This window comes from Pyricularia oryzae, chromosome 5 (assembly GCF_000002495.2).
Source record: "Pyricularia oryzae 70-15 chromosome 5, whole genome shotgun sequence".
In the NCBI taxonomy this organism is placed as follows: Eukaryota; Fungi; Ascomycota; class Sordariomycetes; order Magnaporthales; family Pyriculariaceae; genus Pyricularia; species Pyricularia oryzae.
The window spans coordinates 2,010,360-2,025,000 of NC_017852.1; the positions used below are offsets into that span (position 1 = coordinate 2,010,360).

Below are 14,641 nucleotides of genomic sequence, written 5' to 3' on the forward strand. Positions count from 1 at the left end.
AATAGATCTTGTCCATGACAAAAGTGTCAAGTGCATTTTTATATCAACCTCGATTAATATCATTGCCCAATTAACGCCTTATTTCCATGCTTCCATAAGGTACTCAATCTAGTCCCCAAAACGTTTTGCGAAGCCGAACACGAGCGGCAACCAAACTCCTCGAGCCCAGGTAGGCGGCAATATTGTCATTTTTATCTTCAACCACCCTTTGAGACCCCCAAAGCTGCCGCACCCACCGTGTCGTCGTTCCCAACTCCGTGTCACAGTTCATACAAGCAAATCCTGATTCGCAAGTCGCATGCTGAACCTCGCCCGTGCAACAAAACTCGACAGAGATTGCACATACACCCAGCTTGATTTCCTCGAAAGGAAATGAGTCCATCCAAGCATGTCACCAGACCGTCGCTTCTCCTCGTCCATATTTCTCTTCTCTGATGAGGCCGTAAGATTCATATAGCATTATACCCGTACATTTCTTCTTAGCGATGTCGTAAATGTGTTCTTTGGTTTTTTTTGTTGTCTTTTTCTTATTTTCGTGCTGGTCGTAGGACGCGGCTACTTTACTTTAGGAATCATTCCCCGTGTTCATCTCGTTGCAAATCACTGGGCCGGGGGCTGGTAGTTAAGTGGGCGTCTGTTCAGGTCAGTTAAGATCTCAGGAAGCCTCCCATGGTGTCTTATCGCCGAGATCGATATGTAAAAAGCTTGAATATTGAAAAAAAAATGGGCCTTACTTGAAGAGAAGGATATGAGGTTCCGGTTCGTGCACCTCGTAATGTTCCCACCCAAGACTCTGTGTAACAATTTACTCGTAAGCATACAGGTGCGAATGTAGAACCTATCAAATGTTTGTGGACTTACCTGGGTGATTCCCATTCCGCGCCATTCCTCTTCCCATAGAAGTTTCAATGTACCCTTTGAGCTGTCGTGATACTCTTTGGGAATGGCCTTTAGCATTGCTTTGGGCAGTTGAACCTAAACAGATACCCCGTCTTCTGTTAACCATTTACCCATCAACAATGCTGCAATTGCTGCCTGTGTGGTGGTTCTTAGTCGTTAATCATCCCAGACTTACGTGTCTGTACTCGTACTCAGAGTCGTTATACCTAATTTGCACATTAGCACCGAACACATAGCTGCATCACTTTGCTCTCAGTTGTCGGTCGGTAGCTTACCGTGAAGAGTAATGAATGGAATCCAGGAACTCCTCCAACCTTTCGCGTTCGTGATCTGTCAACGGACGCGGTTCCGCGTTGCGACGATCCATATCGATGCCCATTTCATTGTAGTTTGCCATCGCGAAAGAGGTTGGTGCGGGGAGCGCTGCAGAGGAACTGGGGAGAGCACGTCCCTTTGTGGTCGCGCCCTTTGGGTTGAGGACAGCCACCGACGCAGGTGCAGTCTGAATGAGCTGTGGTTCGTCCGAGGTCGGGCGGGCACGCGACAATGGTAGCCGGAGACTCGCACACGTGTGGCGGAAGAAATCCGTAGAAGGCACAGGACGGCGTCAATGAGGAGCTATGATTGGCACAAAGCAAGTCCAAAAGAAGGTCGAGACTTCCACTGTCGGAGATATGATATGTAATATTGGCGGGCAGGCAAAGTACCAAGGTAGCAGCGGCAGGTTCGAAAATGGGAAAGCAATATCTCCCCGAGAGATGATGTGGATTTGCGCAGCTGAGGGGCATTGGTTGAGTGATGAGCAGAAATTCAGAATGGCCCACCGCTGGTTAGTACTCCACATTCTCCAAAGTAAACATTGACTTAACCCCCACCAAAGATGGGTTGATGATCCGTGCGCTGACTACCACTCATGGTCCGCGGCTGGTGCCGTCATTCGACGGGGCCTGCACTTGAACAGAGCTTCGTACTTGTGGACGATTTGGTTGAACCGGCGCGGACGGCAGTCTGGTAAAACAAGACATGAAATCGTTGGGCCCGATGAATAGCGCTGACGTTGTGGACGCCAACAAAGTTAGGATCCTTCACGACAAGATACTCTAAATAACCAAACGCCTAGGCAGGCAGCTCAAGCGTAGTAAAAGCAACTGGAGCACTTGTAGGTAGTACATTACACAGTAGCGCAAATACTATGTAATATTGTCCCAAACCAGCTGTGAAAACAAACTTCAATACAAAAACCCTACCACAGTATCACGCCGAAACGTTTAGTATGGTTATAAGCTTTCGTGAAACTGACATGCCCGCTGTCATGAAATAATACGTAAGTCTACGACAAAATTAATGTCACAGTGGCATTCCAGCCAATTCAGCGCATTTACCTTTCAAAACTTCATCATCGTGATTGACATTGTGTTGTGCTCGACGTACAGTAGTAAAGGAATTTTTTGTAGTTGTCCGCACGGACCACAATTCAGCCGTGTCACTCACCTGCCCTGCCCACCCTCGCACAATGGTCAGCTTTTCTACCTACCGTACGATAGACAACTGGCACCCACTTTTTGCACTCCATACGCCTCTATGCGCCAACACGCTACTCGATCACCAACCTTGGAGGAACGCGTCCCGTCTCGTCGACACCAGCTCCCCTTGGCCAAACTGATATACCCAAATATCTCCGCCAGCAGAGCTCGGTTGGCCTTAAATTCCACACAGCCAGATTGCGCTCACCGCCGCGATCATTTTGCACCTGGGTGCAATGGAGAATAAACGCAAGGCTGCCCAGGGCCAAGCTGTAAACACCAGCGACGCCGACGACCGAGCTTCAAAGCGAAGAAAGGTGCCCGCAGTAAGTGTGCGATTTGGCTTGAAGGCCCCCTCTTTTGTTCGCATTGCGCTTCGCATCGTCTTGAATCTTTCCCATTACCACGCCAGTTGTTTACACCTGGATGCCAGCCCAAGGCTCAATCTCGACTTCTCTCACGCCCACCCGTCGCATCGCCTCAATTGGTCGCACATGTTATCTACCCCTTCTTCGCTGCACTGCCCATTACCCGGACCCAGGGTCTCGATGCGACCGATGTAATTATCATCAACGGTCGGCCAACGGCGCAAGCACCGCCTCGACAACACCCTCTGAGCTCGAAAAGCAGCCCAACCCGCCACACCACCAGCCTTGCATTGATTGAATGCTAACCACACAATCATCTCGTCTCTCAAGGATGCTGAATATGATCTACTAAAGGAAGAAACGCCCGAATCCACCACACATTATGGGCTTCAGTTCCTCCAACAGATCCGACGCACAAGCGACAAAACGTGAGAAATAAAGTTCTTCGAACGACAGTGGAGTTTGTCGCCATTCTGTACCTTGCTGACACATCGACCGGTTACGTGACTGCAGAGGACGGCAGGTTGCCACCTATTTCGAGCAGCTCCTACCCAAAGAAGGCAACGAGGCATACTATGCCAAAACGCGCATGCCCATATCCCTTGGAACGATCGAACGGAAATTGGTCAACCATGAGTTTTCCAACCTGTCAGAATTGGAAAGTTGGTTCAAGCGCATGGTCTCAAACGCAAAAGATTTCTATGACAAAGGTAGCCAGGTATACGAAGATGCGGAACGTGTGAGGAAGGCACTCAGCAACTACATGGTCAAAACGAACCCGGCATACAAGTTGATCAGCAACTACAGCGCTATCGCTGTGCCGATACCCGACGACTATCCGGATGACGCGGGAGATGAACCTGTTGCCAAGCCAACTCCAAGCAAAGCAGCCATAGCGAAGAGCCCTGAGTCTAGAAGATCATCGGCAGCGCAAAGCAGAGCGCGTGCAAAGCCCGAGCCGAAGGTAGACGAGGAAGACGAGGGGGAGGAGGAAGAAGAAGAAGAAGGCGATGACAAAGAAGAGGGAGGCGCGGGGTCAGATGAGGACGGCGAAGGTGAAGGCGATGGGGAGGGTGATGATGAAGAAGGCGAGGGGGATGAGGAGTCGGACGCCGAGCCAATCTCTGGAAGGAGAAGAGGACCTGGTCGCCCACCAAAGAAGCCGGATACTCAGTATAAGGGTGTCGACTACAAGGGCCTTACTTTCCAACAAGCACAGGAAAAGATTGTTGAGGAGTTGTTGCGGAAAAAGGAACAACCGTGAGTCCCATCAAGCTTATTCTACCCAGACTCCCTTGAGTTGCTAACATATAACCTTCCAGTGGTGATGACTTTGCCCACTTTGAACCTTTCCTGAACCTCCCTCCCCGGACTCTAAAGGATTACTACCAGGTCATCAAGGAGCCCATTTGTCTCAAGAAGCTGGCGAAACTGGTCAGGGGCATTCATAGTCGTCGTGATAAGCCAGGGAAAAGTGATTTCAAGAGCTGGTCAGCCTTTGAGGAGAAAAGCAGCCTTCTTTGGAAGAACGCCTACTATTATAACGAGGACGGCAGCGAAATAGCCGTACTGGCCAAAGAAATGGAGGTACGTAATCATTCGCTCTTTGTTACATGCTATTACTCGCGCCTACACGCTAACCGTCACGTAGGACTTCTTTAATGCTGAGCTGAACAAAGCGAAAGCGGTGGTACAAGAGCCTCCGCAGCCAAGCATTAAGCTCAAGCTGAACGCCCCGACTCCGAAAGAGCCTCTTCCTCGCAAGATCATCATTCGAGCGCCGGGCAGCCGTGCAGAGTCGCCTGGACCTGCTACTGGTCAATCCGCAGGTTCAATGGCAGATGGGACCGCGAGCGACACAGTCATGACCCCGGCCTTGGCAAAGTCAGATCCTGCATCATCTGCCGTTCAATCACCCAGCGTCCAAGTCAAAACAACAGATATGGTAGCAGCCAGGGATTCAGCTAGTCCGGAAGATGATTCCCCGGCGCCAGAGGCCAATGGTCAACCTCAGCCCGTACCGGAAACGGCAGCGCCGCCGTCCCCGCCACAGCCAAGTCCGGAGAGCATCATTGCTGCCAAACTGGCGAAACTGTATTCCACGAAGCATCGTCTTGCTGGCAGAGGTACGGTCCCTATGATCGCTTGTATGTTCGTTGGCATGCGCAATACACTAACATGTGACAGGGTTGGCAAATGCTCTCATCACCGACCTTGCGATCAGAACGCACCCACAACTTCGCACTGAGTCCAGGTATGAGTTCAGGTTACCAGCTCATCCGAAGCTCTCGCAACAATCGGTTACCATCACCGTACCAATGTCGTCTTGGACCGTGCAAATCGTCCCATCAATCTCACCTCAAGTACTCAACGGAACAAGGCCATACAAGATTTACGTAATGGTCAATGGGAGAGTACTCCCACGGATGCCCTCGCCGGCGATTCCTAACGGCGGGACGCCTCTTCATATGCAGCAGACCGATGACAACCAAATGGTATTCGACGCCCAGCTCGTCCCTGGAATAAATAAAATTTCCGTTCAAATTGTAGCGGCAACACCCAAGGATGCCAAGCTGCCAGACGGACTTGACGCGGAGTTCGAGATGTATACCATCTTGGCAAATTTGAGCAGGCAGTAGCATGCGACTGGCAGGGGCGGAAGATATAGCTGAAATCATTTTGTCTCTCCTTACCACGTTTGGTATATAATTTTTGTAACATGTTTACGGCGCACTGTCAACTCTGGGTCTTTGGTTCTGTATCTCTAGCGTATACGGTACTCTTTGTTCAGCGTTCGCATATCACTTAAGCTAAAGCAAAGATGTGAACGATTTAGACTTTCATTGGCTATGGGGGCGTTGACAGCGATGGTCTGCTTAGAGGTAGATTGTACACCAGGTGGCAAACAACCCAACATGCTTATTAAGAAATCGAAAAGTCTACAAAAATTCGTGTAGTCCCCATCAACCTCGTCCAGTCTTGTCCCAGAGCCGACCAAACCCTCTATCAATCAAGTCCCTGAGAGGGTCGCATTTGTGACCGCCTGTAACCCTCACCACTGTCCACAATAACCATCTGAACATTTCCGTCAAATTCCAAACTGAGCAAATGAAATCAAAAGTAGTGAGTCAATAGCTACCCATCAAAGTAGTAACTTGTATCTCAGACGAAAAAAAAAATAAGTTGGTGAGCAATGTTGGCCCGTCGAAGTTGTATATGGTATCGCATAAAATAAAATGCCTGTGAGCAGGACTCCGGCCATCAGTCTGTAAAAATGATCTCAGCAAGAAAGAGATAATAATAAGGAAGAAAAAAAGAGAAAAAAAAAAGCAGCGAGCAGAAAAATGTCCCTCAAATTTGTAGGAACCATGCCAGAAAAAGAAAAAGAGAAGCAGTGAACAGAAACACGCCCATCAAAGTTGAAAAATCATCGCAGAAGAAGAAAATAAAGTACTGAGCAAGTATTCATCCGCCCATTAAATCCGTAAATCTCATCGCAGAAAACAAAGTCCCAATCAGTTTAGCTCAAATCCCTGTGTGTCTTATACCCATGTATCAGACAAGGGAGGGAAAAGTATAGCCGCTGAAGAATAACTCAAGTGGAGGACTGATGGCCCTCCTCATTCAACTTGCTGCCGTCACCGAGGTCATCCTTAGCATCGTTTCCATCCTCATCTTCGACATTCGAGTCGTCCTCAACATTGAGAGGGTTTGCGAGAGATGATCCCTGCTTGCGACGCTAGACCTCCGGCTCTCCATAATCCGAGCCATCGTCCTCGTGGTCCGACTCAGCAGGTCGTTTTTCAACAACGAGGGACTTCAAATTATCCATCATATTGTTCACGTCGGACTTCATTCTGTCGATCTGCCACACACATGATTCGCTCTCTTGTCCTACTCCCCCACCTGGCTTCCTACCTATTCACCTACCTATTCACCTACCTGCTCAGTTAGCTGCTCATCTATCTGCTCCTCTATCTGCTCATCTTGGCTAGAATGCCTTCAATTCCCTCGATCGTTTCAGTAAAGCCGACCTCGTTCTCGATACGGCGTGCTCCCTGACGCAGCTTTTGCACCTGCCTTGGGCTACGGAGGGGTATAAATAGGCAGGTATCTTCCCGTCTTTTCTTGTTAGAATCAACACTTGAACTAGAACACAACATTCAATACAACTGAGTTAGCCCATCAACACAGGAGGTACCTACCGCCACCGTTTATAAATGGGATTCCAAAGCTGTATTGCATGTACTTCCAACATCGGGACCGGGCGGGTTGTCTGTTAAATAACGAATCGCGTAGGTTTTATAACATGGCCCTGGATTTACCTGTTAGTAAGATAAAACTCAGGTGCAGCCTTGTTCTTTTCCCCCAAAAGTGAAATTAGAAAATAAAGACCGCCAGGGTCTCGAGTCGATAGTAAATATGGTTCTTTCTGCACAGGGGATATTTAAAGGCCGGCTCTATAACAACTGCGATTATGTTATTCAACACACGGATCAATCCACCCAGTGCTAATGTCAGTAAGTAGTAACGTTTGTCTACCTTACTTACCTACTAAGTATCTGGCAAGCTGGGGAATGCTTTCTTTCATATTACGTCAAATTTAAAATTTACTATTGATGTGGACGCGGACCACGAAAATCCGCATCGCGATACCGGCGGGCCGCCCGCCCGTCAAAGGGTACCGAATCTTTTGCCACCTCCGATACCTGTGTCTCTGATCTTTCGGTATATCAAAGACAAGCCTTTCCATGAACTGATATCGGTAACAGGGTTGCAATATCAATGATATCAACAGTGACGACAGGTACCAAGTGGCCGACAAATTAAGCGGGACCCCGAGTATCCAAAATCCAGCAATTTCTTTAAATGCTGCCAGTTTTGAATTCACCTCAACAGCGCAAACGCTATGAAAAGTTATCTGCGATTGGCTTGGTATCAAAAACAAATCCATGAAAACCCGCGAGAGCTGTCTTGGGCAAGAAAGCTTTTTTGGATGGAGGCATTTTGTGGACTTGAAGTTTGGGTATATTTTGGTCCCTCGCTTTACTGTACGCCACTTGGTACCAAAGTACCTGGATAGGTACCTAGATTCCTAGGTACATCCCTAGGTACATGCCATGATAACCTACCTAGGTTCCCTTGATCGAATTTGTGTGCTGAATAATGGATTGTGTGGCTTTGACCAGTAAACGTCGCCGGGGTTGCCGACTGTCTACTTGTGAATTTTATGCGACCGACTTAAAAAAAAAAATCTCCATACGAGGCGGTGTGAAAATCTTCAGGCGGCTTGTCCATAGTAACGGGAATTTCTCGCAGAAGGACCCCTCTTCTATCGTCCAATTGAAGTGGGGGAATACTAGGTCCTTACCTGGTCAACATACTTATAGTGGGGCCGGGCTCAGTGAACCCCATTCGGAACGCAAAAAAAAAAAAAAAAGTTCGACGAGGCACAGCGCAAAATTCGATTTTTTTTCTGCCCGCCTTCGACTTGGACTTTTAACTGACCACCACATTTTACTTGTGTTCACCCCTCTACGTTTTTCATTCTTGCTTCAGTTCTGTCACAAGTTGAAAAGCCCAAAACCATCGCAAAGATGTCGACAGAAGTTTATGACGGTGCCATTGGCATCGACTTGGGTATGTAATTCTGTGCAAAAGATATTACTGCCACTGGCGATAATTTCCCCTCTATGCCCGCCACGGCCTCGTCGCTGACACCGCCTTTCGCAACACTATAGGTACCACCTACTCTTGCGTTGCCACCTACGAGGGCAGCAATGTCGAGATCATCGCCAACGAGCAGGGTAGCTTCACCACTCCCTCGTTCGTCTCTTTCACCGCCGATGAGCGTCTCATTGGTGAGGCGGCCAAGAACCAGGCTGCCATGAACCCGGCCAACACCGTCTTCGATGTCAAGTTAGTACTCCGTCATACTTCATCGGCCGCGCAAATCTGCGTAGCCGAGTAGAACGAATTGTGCATCGCGCAACAACTTCAAAAATGCATAGAATGCTGATAGGATACCCTCACAACTTTGCACAGGCGTCTGATCGGTCGCCGCTTCGATGACCCCACCGTCAAGAAGGACATGGAGTCGTGGCCCTTCAAGGTCGTCGATGAGGACGGCAACCCCAAGGTTGAGGTTGAGTACCTCGGCACTACCCACAAGTTCTCTCCTCAGGAGATCTCGGCCATGGTTCTGGTCAAGGTTAGTCGACTAACAGATGATCCACCACTCACTCTTTGGGTGATACAAACTAACGTGTTTGTTTGCGTACTATAGATGAAGGAGATTGCCGAGGCCAAGATCGGCAAGAAGGTTGAGAAGGCCGTTATCACTGTCCCGGCCTACTTCAACGACAACCAGCGTCAGTCCACCAAGGACGCCGGTGCCATCTCTGGCCTTAACGTCCTCCGTATCATCAACGAGCCCACTGCTGCTGCCATTGCCTACGGTCTCGGCTCCGGCAAGTCTGAGAAGGAGCGCAACGTCCTGATCTACGATCTCGGCGGTGGTACCTTCGATGTCTCTCTCCTGAACATCCAGGGCGGTGTCTTCACCGTCAAGGCTACTGCTGGTGACACCCACTTGGGTGGCCAGGACTTCGACACCAACCTGTTGGACCACTGCAAGAAGGACTTCCAGAGGAAGACCAAGAAGGACCTGTCTGGTGATGCCCGTGCCCTCCGTCGTCTCCGTACCGCTTGCGAGCGTGCCAAGAGGACCCTGTCCAACGGCACCCAGACCACTCTTGAGATCGACTCGCTGTTTGACGGTGAGGACTTCAGCCTGCAGATCACCAGGGCTAAGTTCGAGGAGCTCAACCAGACTGCTTTCAAGGGTACCCTTGACCCCGTTACCCAGGTCCTCAAGGACGCTGGTGTCGACAAGGCCGCTGTCGACGAGATCGTCCTGGTCGGAGGATCTACCCGTATCCCCAAGATCCAGAAGCTTCTGTCCGACTACTTTGGAGGCAAGAAGCTCGAGAAGAGCATCAACCCCGACGAGGCCGTCGCTTACGGTGCTGCCGTCCAGGCCGGTATTCTGTCCGGCAAGGCCACCTCGGCCGAGACTGCCGACCTCCTGCTTCTGGATGTCGTCCCCCTGTCCCTCGGTGTCGCCATGGAGGTACGTACACCCACTGCCGATATTTTGATTATCAAACCACTAACATAGCTATTTTAATCTGTTTTAGGGCAACATCTTCGCGCCAGTTGTACCAAGAGGTCGGTTTTCTGCCCCATTCCCCCACAGCTCATGCTTGCAACGTACTGACATTATATACTTTCAGGCACCACTGTCCCGACGCTCAAGAAGCGGTAAATACACACTCGGATACTCTAACGCCATGGCTACTTACTAACGCTGGGTTTCTTCGCAGGTCGTTTACCACAGTTGCTGACCAGCAGCAAACAGTACAGTTCCCCGTCTACCAGGGCGAGCGGACTAACTGCAGCGAGAACGTATCTCTTGGAGAGTTTACTCTCGCTCCCATTCCTCCCATGCGCGGTAAGTTTGCCCCAAGATACACTGCTTAGGACTGAATAAACTGACCAAATATGGTTACAGCCGGCGAGCCTGTCCTGGAGGTCGTGTTCGAGGTCGACGTAAACGGTATCTTGAAGGTCACTGCTACAGAGAAGACCTCTGGCCGCAGTGCCAACATCACCATTGCCAACTCTGTGGGCAAGCTCTCTACCAGCGAGATCGAGAACATGATCAGCGGTAAGTTTCACCAGGGAAGTTTCCAAAACGTTTCTGGTTACTTTGCTGACAGAAGTATACAGAGGCCGAGAAATACAAGACCAACGACGAGGAGTTCACCAAGAAGCACGAGGCGAAGCAGCAGCTCGAGTCGTACATCGCCAGGGTCGAGGACATCATTTCGGATCCCACCCTGGCACTCAAACTTAAGCGTGGACAGAAGGAGAAGATCGAGAACACCATGAGCGAGGCCATGGCACAGCTCGAGCTCGGCGAGAGCACCGCTGATGACCTGAAGAAGAAGGAGCTCGCCCTCAAGCGTGCCGTCACCAAGGCCATGTCTTCCCGCTAAGGTCGTGGCGTTTTGCATCCTATAAATGTTTTCTCATCTGCCACGACTTACCTGCCCGTCTTTTTGTGATGAGTTTGTCTGTCTGTACATTGGCAAGGAATATCGGCGGGAAAAAAGTTTCAGGGGATTGTCAACTTTGGTCATTTCTTGGGGACATTTACTTGGTTCGTGTCGTCACAAGAGCGCGCCGCTGTGTGACTTCACAGGAAATTTGGGTTTTCTTCAGGGCGCATCAACGAGGGGTTGCTCAGATTTACAGTGTTTTACGTCTTTTTATGCCTTGGTCAATCATATCATATCCAAATACTTCTGATGTTCTATCTGCAGTGCTGAGTTTTCGCTTGCTATTCCCCTGCCGCTCACTTTACACTTTATCTGGCAAGGTGGAAGACTGGTAAGTGCAACGCTGACACCAATATATTCGGAGGAATTGGCATACCTGCGTTTCTAACTGTCTACCTACTCACTAGCGTACTTCCTACTTACGTTCTTATTCGTTAGTTCTAGTAGCGGACTGTGGCTGCTGAGGCCGTTATATGTGAACTGATGCCGAGGCCAGGGACAGAAGGATCCTATGCTCCAATCCTTGTCGGTATCAGTTGTTATCATTGTCCAGAACCAATAGGAGAACACTGTCTCAGTTGCGAGGAGCAGCAGACGCGTCCAGGGTAGCTGCTGCGACGAGGTCATTGAATATCATCCCAGGAGGCCTTGTGCACGATCTTGAACCCTCAGGAGAGAGCTTCAGCAACCACCATATGGGAGATTGGTGACTGTATCATAGTTTTTCATGCTACTTCTTATGCCGTGTTGCTGTTTAAAGATGAGCCGATGTACACGAACGAATCAAAACTCTCTTTCGTCAGCACGAGGGCGTATACACCCCAGCGTGCCTGGAACCAAGAGGGCAGGCCTAAGAAGAAGTCAATCTCAGGGGCGCGCGGGGGGGGGGGGGGGGGGAGGTGGGTCAGCTCCTTGGACGGCATTGAGAAGCCCGGGACAAAACTCGAGAGATGCCGCACTGCACAGCATTGAGATAGCCTCCATTGATGACAAGACCGCCTTGTAGATTCCATGAGCCAGACGGCATCTAGCACGGTTTTTGCCGCTCTGATGGTGGCATGCAAAACATTTTGTCGTTAAACACTCTCGATAACACCCCGTCATTTTTATTTACCAAGCACCTGACTATCTACTCATTACCTGCCTATCTACCTAGGTAAGTACCTTCTATTTGTTTATTTATCTTCCCACCTTTTTCCTGCCTAGCTTACTTACCTGCCTACTTACCTGCCTGTATGTTTATTTGGATTGGACGAACGGGCGAGGGTCGCCCTTTATCTGGCTGAGGTGCCCGATATGCTGGGCTGTCCACTGAAAATTTTGTGCGGTCGGAAGAAATGCTTTACAGATTGCTGCCGAGGTACCTTGGCCTTATTGACGGCCTGATTCGACGGTTTGGCCGCAACGATGGGCTTGGAAAACTTGGCTGGAAATCATGCCCGTGAAATCTCCGGAAGAGAGGAGGGAAAAAAGATACCTATATCTGGAACGGCCTCATGATGCAGTTGGAGATGGCAAGTTGGGAAACGATATCCACATGCTGTGAGCTTTCCAGTATGACATAATGTATCTGTTTGGACAAAATCTGACGGACATATTTCTTCCCCCGGTTTGAGAGTTTATCGGGACTAGTAACGTCTAGTGGAAATTACCGATAATGGTATCATGGAAGGAAATAAAAGGTTGAACAGGTAGTTAGGTAGGTGGTACCCACTTGTCTACCTACCTAACTTGCATCATATTTACATACATACCTAGGTACCTAGGTACTTACTGGCCTCTGTCCGACTTTCTTACCTGCCTCCTACCAGCCCACCTATTTACTCACTTAACTCTAATTTACCTGCTTGTCTCTGTACCTGATTGCATATCTCTTCATTGCAGCTTTTTATTCTAGCACTGAATGGACTAACTTGGTATAATAACTAACGGATTTTATGGGTCGTGTTAGAATGGCCCGGATTTAATTAGACATGCAAATAAGGCTGGACGAATTGGGTTGGATTGCGCGCCAAACTGACAAGCGACCAAAGCTTTAGGTAATTTTGCGCACTGTATTTCCTCGATCCCGTTCTCAGCATAAACCATGACTTCCCCTACATACACCACGTCTTGTCGTGCAGCCGCTTTGATTCGCGCTGAATCCATGCAAAATGTCACCCGACTCAGATGACAAGCAGCCGACGTCTCCTAATAACTGTCCCAGTCCAAGCTTCAAAGGGCGGCTCAATCTGCAGGACTTCGTCTATAAAAACCAGCATCTCGCCACGAGTAGTACTCGAGCCGCCCGGGTGGCAAACAGGAGGCAATCAACACCCATCTCAGGCTCCACCTCGCCAGCTCCAACGTCCAGGTCAAACCCAAGCAGGGCCTCGAAACGGAAACAACAGGGTAGCGAGGAGGAATCAAGCCCTTCAAAAAAGCGCATCAGACCCCCATCAACCTACGCGCCGCCATCAACGTATGCCCACCTCACACCCCTCACAGATGCTCTCCACCCGAAAATGTTTGTGCTCTTTATTGGGCTCAACCCGGGTGTCGAGACGGCGCGGACAGGTCATGCCTACGCTCACCCTACCAACCTGTTTTGGCGGCTGCTGCACGGCTCCAACATCACCACCCGCCTCTGCCGGGCTGCTGAGTACTCGTCGCTGCCTGACTTTGGCTTCACCAATATCGTCGCCCGCCCCAGCCGCAACGGCGCTGAGCTCGCCAAGCAGGAGCTCGACGCGGGCGTGTCCATCCTGGAGGACAAGATTCGGACTTGGAGGCCCCAGGTCGCCTGCATCGTCGGCAAGAGCATATGGGAGTCGATCTGGAGGGTACGGCACGGTAGGGGGATCAGGAAGGACGAGTTCAAGTACGGCTGGCAGGATGAGGATGAGCGGATGGGCTGTCTGCGCACTCAAGACGATGCTGAAGATGTGGCCGAGGGTGTGATCCCCTCGCCGGATTGGAAGGGCGCTAGAGTGTTTGTTGCTACGAGTACCAGTGGGCTTGCGGCTACCCCGCCGCTCAAGGAGAAGCAACGGATATGGGGCGAGTTGGGTGCATGGGTTGAGCAAGAACGTGCGAGCAGGCTGGCGCGAAAAGAGAGTGACGGAGGCTGAATTACTGGGGACAAACTCTAATATACGTGTTTTTGACTTATACATTCGACGCAATATCGCGTACGCACGACAGACGTGCGTTCTACACCCGTGAAGTTGGGATAGCCCCTGTAAAGGGCTACCTTACTTTTTGCAACCTACTTTTTTTCCCTATTCTTCCAACCAATTAATAAAATAGGGATAAACCCGTACGCAGGTATTGCTTCGTTGGTTTACTACCTGTCTAATAGGCTCCCAAAAATCCATTCACCACTTGTCCGTGTTGGCCTTAGATTGCCCCATCTTGCAGTTTGGGGTGTTTAGCCTATCTAGACGCCTACCCTTACTATTTATATCTCATTATTACAGAGTTTGGTATATCTTATGCCTTAATTGATCGGGATTACACGTTGAAAGATATCTGGGGCGGACGCGATTACGCATGGGGAATAGGACTGCTTTTTAGAACTAATTGACAGCAGCATTGGCGTCAAAAGTTTGATGGTGTTTTCAGCGGTACTTCTGAGACTCAATCAGTCTTTGTCTTTGCTCGAGATGTTGGACTCGGTGCTTTTCCGGATTGGTTTCCCGCAAACGAGCCATGGTGATACGACGTCCTTCTCTCCTGCTATTCGAAT

At 49.8% G+C, this 14,641-nt stretch overlaps 4 protein-coding genes across 4 annotated transcripts; 3 read left to right on the plus strand and 1 right to left on the minus strand.

The window, feature by feature from the left end:
- Positions 1-600: 600 nt before the first annotated feature.
- Positions 601-1,297, minus strand: MGG_00682 (cyclin-dependent kinase regulatory subunit; the record flags this gene model as incomplete). The annotated part of the gene is made up of 5 exons (XM_003718280.1): positions 601-634; positions 735-793; positions 862-975; positions 1,076-1,106; positions 1,176-1,297. 5 exons carry the CDS (start codon positions 1,295-1,297, stop codon positions 601-603), a joined length of 360 nt encoding a protein of 119 aa, XP_003718328.1.
- Positions 1,298-2,489: 1,192 nt separating this feature from the next.
- MGG_11512 (uncharacterized protein) lies at positions 2,490-5,753 on the plus strand. The gene is made up of 6 exons (XM_003718281.1): positions 2,490-2,749; positions 3,122-3,219; positions 3,305-4,051; positions 4,114-4,378; positions 4,443-4,917; positions 4,979-5,753. Exons 1-6 carry the CDS (start codon positions 2,660-2,662, stop codon positions 5,428-5,430), a joined length of 2,127 nt encoding a protein of 708 aa, XP_003718329.1. The 5' UTR covers positions 2,490-2,659; the 3' UTR covers positions 5,431-5,753.
- A 2,520-nt stretch (positions 5,754-8,273) lies between these two features.
- Positions 8,274-11,219, plus strand: MGG_11513 (heat shock protein SSB1). The gene is made up of 9 exons (XM_003718282.1): positions 8,274-8,431; positions 8,533-8,710; positions 8,837-9,002; positions 9,078-9,923; positions 9,991-10,021; positions 10,087-10,114; positions 10,177-10,304; positions 10,365-10,520; positions 10,583-11,219. The coding sequence occupies exons 1-9, from the start codon at positions 8,389-8,391 to the stop codon at positions 10,849-10,851; spliced, it is 1,845 nt and encodes a 614-aa protein (XP_003718330.1). The 5' UTR covers positions 8,274-8,388; the 3' UTR covers positions 10,852-11,219.
- Positions 11,220-12,991: 1,772 nt separating this feature from the next.
- Positions 12,992-14,275, plus strand: MGG_11518 (G/U mismatch-specific uracil DNA glycosylase). Its single transcript, XM_003718283.1, has one exon. The coding sequence runs from the start codon at positions 13,068-13,070 to the stop codon at positions 14,022-14,024; it is 957 nt and encodes a 318-aa protein (XP_003718331.1). The 5' UTR covers positions 12,992-13,067; the 3' UTR covers positions 14,025-14,275.
- The last annotated feature ends 366 nt before the right edge of the window (positions 14,276-14,641 follow it).

Excerpts from the sequence above, each read along its gene's own strand:
- MGG_11512 (XM_003718281.1), top strand. The coding sequence starts at position 2,660 with ATGGAGAATAAACGCAAGGCTGCCCAGGGCCAAGCTGTAAACACCAGC. Across the intron at positions 3,220-3,304 it reads CGACGCACAAGCGACAAAAC|AGGACGGCAGGTTGCCACCT; the intron begins GTGAGAAATAAA and ends ACGTGACTGCAG. Across the intron at positions 4,379-4,442 it reads TACTGGCCAAAGAAATGGAG|GACTTCTTTAATGCTGAGCT; the intron begins GTACGTAATCAT and ends ACCGTCACGTAG.
- MGG_11513 (XM_003718282.1), top strand. The coding sequence starts at position 8,389 with ATGTCGACAGAAGTTTATGACGGTGCCATTGGCATCGACTTGG. Across the intron at positions 8,432-8,532 it reads TGCCATTGGCATCGACTTGG|GTACCACCTACTCTTGCGTT; the intron begins GTATGTAATTCT and ends GCAACACTATAG. Across the intron at positions 9,003-9,077 it reads CGGCCATGGTTCTGGTCAAG|ATGAAGGAGATTGCCGAGGC; the intron begins GTTAGTCGACTA and ends TGCGTACTATAG.
- MGG_11518 (XM_003718283.1), top strand. The coding sequence starts at position 13,068 with ATGTCACCCGACTCAGATGACAAGCAGCCGACGTCTCCTAATAACTGT.